The 6,493-nt window shown below is 42.4% G+C and overlaps 1 protein-coding gene across 1 annotated transcript in view; it reads left to right on the forward strand.

Annotated features, from left to right (window-relative positions):
- Positions 1 to 6,493, forward strand: part of SIK3 (SIK family kinase 3) — a 127,042-nt gene that overhangs the window by 34,051 nt on the left and 86,498 nt on the right. Inside the window, exon 3 of the mRNA XM_006149983.2 lies at positions 1,439 to 1,600. Within this exon, the coding sequence (XP_006150045.1) occupies positions 1,439 to 1,600 (162 nt within the window). The remainder of the gene's footprint in view (positions 1 to 1,438; positions 1,601 to 6,493) is intronic.

The following is a 6,493-nucleotide window of genomic DNA, read 5'->3' on the forward strand; positions in this document are numbered from 1 at the left end:
AGGTCATCCAGTAACAGAACCCACGTTCCCCTACAGCCTGGCCTCATGCAGAGGTACCCTACCACATGGACCATCATGGCCGGGCCAAATAACAGTTTTAAAACCGTCTGTTAAACTTGGTAGATGCAGTTATAAAGATGTTTTGCATTCCAGAGACTAGTGACCAAATAAGTGTGTTTTTATGTCAAATTGCACAACCTCGAGAACGCAGAAGAGACTGAACAGACTCCTTTTTAAGCAGCTCTTTCCTCTTAGTAATGACTGGTTTCTGCCTGCTCTCTCCTTAAGTGAGTGTTTACAGGAGCTCTGCTTTTTGACTTGTCTTTTAACACAGGAAATATTTCTTTTTTCCTTTTTTTTTTGAAAAAAGAGAGAGGGGCTGGTAGGTGGAGTGGTGTTTGAGGTGCTGGACTCCCACATGGCTGACCACTCTTTGAGTCCAGTCCTGGAGGGCTTGCTTTCTTACTTTCCCTTTCTCTCTCTGTGTGTCTCTCTGGTCAAATTAAACAAACAATAATTATAATAAATGAGATAAAATAATTATTTTTAAAAAGGATTAAAAAGAAAGAGATGGACTGTGTGGGAGGAGGAACAAGAGAGAGTAGGATTTTTATTTATTTATTTTTTTGCTATAGGATGCATGTGCTCACTGGAGAGACAGAGAGAGACAGAGAGACAGAAAGTGAGAAATCACCCTCCAGGGTGGATGGCCACTCCACAACCCCTTTTCCATTCTCCTCCTAGGATCTTGGGCACACATGCACATGTACCCAGCATGAGTTTTGAGCCACCGGGTCCAGGACTTGAACCTTGTTCTACACTGTGGGACTCCAGCCATGTAACTGTTACGCCATCTGCTGGTTCTGAGAGAGAGATTTCTGACAGGGTCTTGCCAGGTTGCCGTTCTTCCCACCCTGGCCTCCAGTCAGTAAGGGTCATAGCACACCTACTTGTCTAGCCCGTTTGGCAATGTTGGGACTTGGCATGACCAAGCCTTCAGGGGGCCTTGGCCGTGGTGCAGTGACACCCTCCTCCTTGACCGCCGACCCTGGGCCTGCAGAGAACGTCTCTGATCCCACTTCCCCTGCGTTTACTTACGTACATGAAATTGCTTGCAACAGGGATATGGAAGGGAAGGTGTTGACTTTTACGGTCCTGGAAGAATGCCATTATAACCCTCAAACTCCTTTTTTACTTCTGGTAGTGCAAGTGTTTTCTTAGGCACAGCAGGATTTATTTAAATAGTTTGGATACTTATTACTCATGGAATTTTTGTTGATGCAAACCAGGACTAAAAGTGCGTTATTTCCCTTTTGTTTGTTTCATGTCTTTAACACATTTGAGTTGGATGGGTCTCTTTGCATCCTTATCGAAGTCTCCCTTTTGAAGTCATACCAATGTCTAAAACAAAAACTAATTGTGTTCCTCTTTAACACAGACCACCTGGTGGCCCATGGCAGAATGGCGGAAAAAGAGGCCCGTCGGAAGTTCAAACAGATTGTCACAGCCGTTTATTTTTGTCATTGTCGGAATATTGTTCATCGTGATTTAAAAGCTGAAAACTTGCTTCTGGATGCCAACCTGAATATCAAAATAGCAGGTGAGAAGTGTGCAGAGGGGGAGATAGAGTCGGAGAGCTTTATCTTCAGGGTTCTTAAAGCAAGGCAATGTCTATTTCTGCCTATTCAGAAAGAAGTGTTGTAAAGACAATTTAAGATTTTTCTTGGCAGTCTGAAAATTGATAAACTTTCACAATAGATTTTTTTAAAGTTTTTTGCCATAAGGTGCATGTGCTCTCCAGAAATAGAGAGAGAGAAAAAAGTCATCCCCCAGGACTTAGGGCCATGCCACAATCCCTTCTCTTCCATTCTCCTCTCAGAATTTTGGGCATGCATGCACATGTGTCCAGTGTAATTTTTAAGCCACCTGGTCCAGGACTTGAACCACATTCAGCCATTGGGAGTCCAGCGCCTCAACCACCAACCACCTGGCCCCTCAAAATCCATTTCTAAAAATGTAGGATTAGCTGGGACTGGAAGAGAAAGTTCATATTTAAAATTCTATCATTTTGCTGATGAGTCTTTTTTCACTAATAAGGAGTAAAATATAGGATATTCATGAGTGAAGAAGAGAACTGCTAAAACCGTATCCCCTCTCAGCTTCAGTTGGGAAGCCTGATTACGTCACTGCCGACATAAAGCATGCTTATTCTAAAGACTGCAGTTTCATGAGAATTTAGGAAGAACAGTGGCTTACAGGCAGCCTAGCCTTTTGTCTCCTCAAAGCTGACTTGTGCGCTTATGCCACGGTGCCTAAGAAGCACTTTCACTGCCCCAGTCTGCTCATACTTCAGCTTTAGTGAACAGTGCGCATTTTGCCTACTGAATACCCCACCACCAGCTGTAGGAGAAGGTGACTGCTGTCTACATAGAAACTGTACGTATGAAAACAAGCCTTTCGAAAAGTTTTCCTACAGTTTCCAGTATTGCATTGTGTGTCCCCTCTCTCCCAGATCAAAGGGACGAATCTCATACAGAGAATGGAAGGATAGTGAGAGTGGAATTGCCTTGAAAAGCTGAGCGAAAGAGCAGTTCTAAAGACCCCTCACCCTAGTAGGGTGGGAGTTGGAAGTTCAGACTTACAGGTCAGAGTACCTGGGTGTGCTCTGCAGACTGGTGACTGTTCTGGCACTTTCTTTTGTGTAGATAAGCCTGCTCGCTTTCACATCCTCGAGACTCACCTACTTTTGATTTCTCTCTGCCCAGCAGCTGGCTGTGCTCTTGTTTAGACCTTTCACAGTCTGTCAGCTCTTCGAGTCCTGCACTAGCTTTATTTTTTAATTATTTTTTAGAGGGATTTTTGTCATAGCTTGTGTGCACTTCCCAGAGAGAGAGAAAGTGAGAAATCTCCCCCCCCCCGGGGGGGGATTGCCATGCTGCAATCCCTTCTCCTCCATTCTCCTCTCAGAATTTTTGGCACACATGTACATGTGCCCGGTGTGAGTTTTTATTTTTATTTATTTATTTTTTTTTGAGAGGTTTTTGCTACAGGACGCATGAGCTTGCCAGAAAGACAGAGAGAGAGACAGAAAGAGAGAAATCACCTCCCGGAGGGATGGCCATGCTGCAATCTCTTCTCCTCCATTATCCTCTTGGGATCTTGGGCACGCACACTCACACACCCAGCATGAATTTAAGTCGCCGGGTCCAGGACTCGAATCCCAATCAACTACATGGAAATCCAGTGACATAGCCATTATGCTAACTGCTGGTCCTGCGCCCAGTGTGAGTTTTAAGCCACTGGATCCAGGACTCGAACCACAGTTGACTACATGGAAGTCCAGCGACATAACCATTATGCCATCCCCTGGTCCTTCTTTCTACATACTGATAGGAATTAAAGACTCTCTTTATCTTACATAAAATCATGTTTGTTCTTTGCTTTTATGTCTGTTTTGTATTTCCACCAACGAGCTTGCACTTGATAGTTTCCATGGACATGAGTGGCATGAACAAGCTTGATAATGTCAAACCCTCTTTTGTAATTATTTGTTGTAGCTTCAGTTAAATGAATAGTATAGCATCTGCTAAACTTCACAGTCCTTAAAAGTGTTATAAGATGTATTAATTTCTTACCACTGCTGTTACAGATCACCCCAAACTTAGTTGCTTAAAACAACACAGATTTACCTGTTTGCAGTTGGGAAGTCAGATGGGAGGACATGGAGCCGGTGCTGGACTGGTTCCTCCTGAAAGCGCTGAGCGGAAAGCACATTGCCTTGCCTTCTGCGGGCTCTAGAGGCCACTGGCATTCCTTGGCATGGGCTCCTTCCTCACCTCGCTGCAGTGCTTGGCTTCCATTATCACATTGCCCACTCTCTGTCTTAGAAGGACCCTTGTAATTACATTGGGCCTTCCTGGATAAGACAGGAAATCTCCCATTTTAAGATCTTTCATTTAATCACATCTGCAAAAGTCCCTTTTACCGTGTAAGGTAGCCCATTTACAAGTACGGGGAATTAGGACTTAGGTGTGTTGGGGGGGCGTTATTCAGCCTACCACAGCGTCATTGTACCGACGTTTGACTTATTAATTAGGATGGCAGTTGAAAGAAGGCCCCCTTTGTACTCTGTGCTTTTATTTTACCTCCATTGGCCCACAGTTAAGACTGTGTAAATGCTTCCTTGGTTCTTGATCTTCAGTTTAAGACTGTTTTCATTTAGTTAGGGAAATTTTGTATGCCCTTTATTTTTGCATTGAGAAATGAAGAGTAAAAGTGGAGGTCATTGATCACTGAAATTGGAACTCTACTGAAATATTGGGTTGTCAGAAAAGTCATGACGTATTTTTGCATAAAAAGCAGAAAAATATGTCATGACTTTTCCAACAACCTAATATTTAGGCAAGGAGATTTTGTAATGCTTTTCTTTGTAAGTAGTTTGAACAAATGCAAATGGTTACACTGAGACTCTTTACCTGCTGGTGTGTAGTTGCAGACTCCTGGAATTGCTCGCCGTGGCCTTGGGCTCTCTGCTTGCTAATACAGATAGTTTGGCAAGATTAACTTCCTTAACCCAAAACCTGCGTTTTTATTATTTCTTTTCAGAGAAAAACACAGGATAGCTGAGTCCCTCTAGTTCCGTGCCTGCTGTAATACCTAACATGATCTTTGCTCTTACAGTCTTCCTCTGACATGCCCTCATCACCCAGCTTCTCAGTCATTACCTGAACATCCCATCTTGCACGTAAATTAGATAGAGTTCTCATTCTCACCTGCCAAGTTGTCTTTGAACTTAATAGACCAGTGGGAGAAGCTTCTAGCTGAAGCTGACTAGAACATGACTAATTTTTTAGAAAGGTGGGTTGGATGATTTTGAAAAGATAAGGTCAGATAGGTAATGAAGTCAACTTTAATTCTAAAAGTCATTTTCAGATCCCTGATCTTTTCAATGGCCTATTTTGATCAATTATTATAAATCTCAGTGAGAAGAAACTACTATATGTGAAAAAAACATATGAGATTTTTCTGTCTGAAGATATTGTTAATCTTATGTTGTAAAGATGTATAGAGACTGGGACCAGCAGTTGGCATAATGGCTATGTTGCTGGACTCCCATGTAGTCAACCACGGTTCGAGTCCTGGATCCAGTGGCTTATATTCATGCTGGGTGCGTGTGTGTACACGCCCATGATCCCGAGAGGAGTATGGAGGAGAGGGGATTGCGGTGTGGCTATCACCCCTAGGGGGGTAATTTCTCACTTTCTGTCTCTCTGTCTCTCTCTGGCGAGCACATATGCCCTATAGTAAAAACCTCTCCAAAAAAAAAAAAAAAGAAAAGAAAAAGATGTACAGTGACTAAAGATAATAAAAAATAATCAAAATAAATTTAAAAATCTATTGTTACTCTTAAGCACCTCATCTTTAACATCATCACATATATTACAGTAGCAAATTAACTTAGAACTAATATAAATTCAGAAATTCCAGTTTTCCTTATGCCAATGTTTACCTAAGCATTATTAATTTTTTTTATTTGATTATGTCAGAAGGTACATGTGCACACATGAGAGAGGGGGACACACACAGACAGGAAAAGCACCTCTAAATGGGGCCTGGTCATGCCACAGTCCCTTCTCTAATTCTCTACCCTGTCAGGATTCTGGGCACACATGCATGTGGCCAGAACTGGGGCGGGAACAGGAATGCTGGTCGGTCACATGGGATCCAGTTTCCTCTGCACGGAGCTTCACCGCTGTGCTGCCAGGCTGGCCCCACCGAGGTAGCTTTGTTTTAAAAAACCATGTATCTCGTTCACTGAAGATGAGTATGTTGTCTGGGCCTGTTTGTGTTTAACGTATTATTACTTTTTGTATGTATTAATGTGGCAATTTACACCTGATGCTTGCTAGTATAAAAATTTAACTACTACAGATGTGCATGGTGGTGGTAGCCGTCTTAGAGAGAGAGAGAATATATGCTCCTGGACATGGGGGGTAAACTTCAGTTACAGGTGTTATAGGAGTCAATCTCATTCCGTAGTTTATCATTTTTGTGTTTAAATTCTTTTTTAAAAAATTATTTCATTTCATTTTATTAATTGTCATTATTTAATTTTATTGAAGTTGACCAAAGAAAGACAAAGAGAGAGAGAGAGAGAAGGAAAATGAGAAAGCAAACTGTCAGGTCTAGAATTTGGTCAGCTATGTGAGAGTCTAGCCACCTTAACCACTACAGTGACTGCCAGCCCCAAATTCTTTATTTTTGTTTATTTTTTTTCATGAAAGAGAGAAAGAGAGAAAAAGAAAGCACCTTCAACAGGGTTTCCCGCTGTGCTCTCCCCATTCCCGTCTTTCAGCCATCCAGTATCCCAGGCTTCTGAGCATGCCCAGTGTGCACACAGCGACTGAGGACCTAAACCCCACCTTGCATATGACCTCGGGTATTGTGTAGCTTTTTTTTTTTTTTTTTTATTTCACTATCACTGCTCCATTAC

The sequence above is a fragment of the Tupaia chinensis genome, unplaced genomic scaffold (assembly GCF_000334495.1).
Source record: "Tupaia chinensis unplaced genomic scaffold, TupChi_1.0 Scaffold000274_1, whole genome shotgun sequence".
Classification (NCBI taxonomy): Eukaryota; Metazoa; Chordata; class Mammalia; order Scandentia; family Tupaiidae; genus Tupaia; species Tupaia belangeri.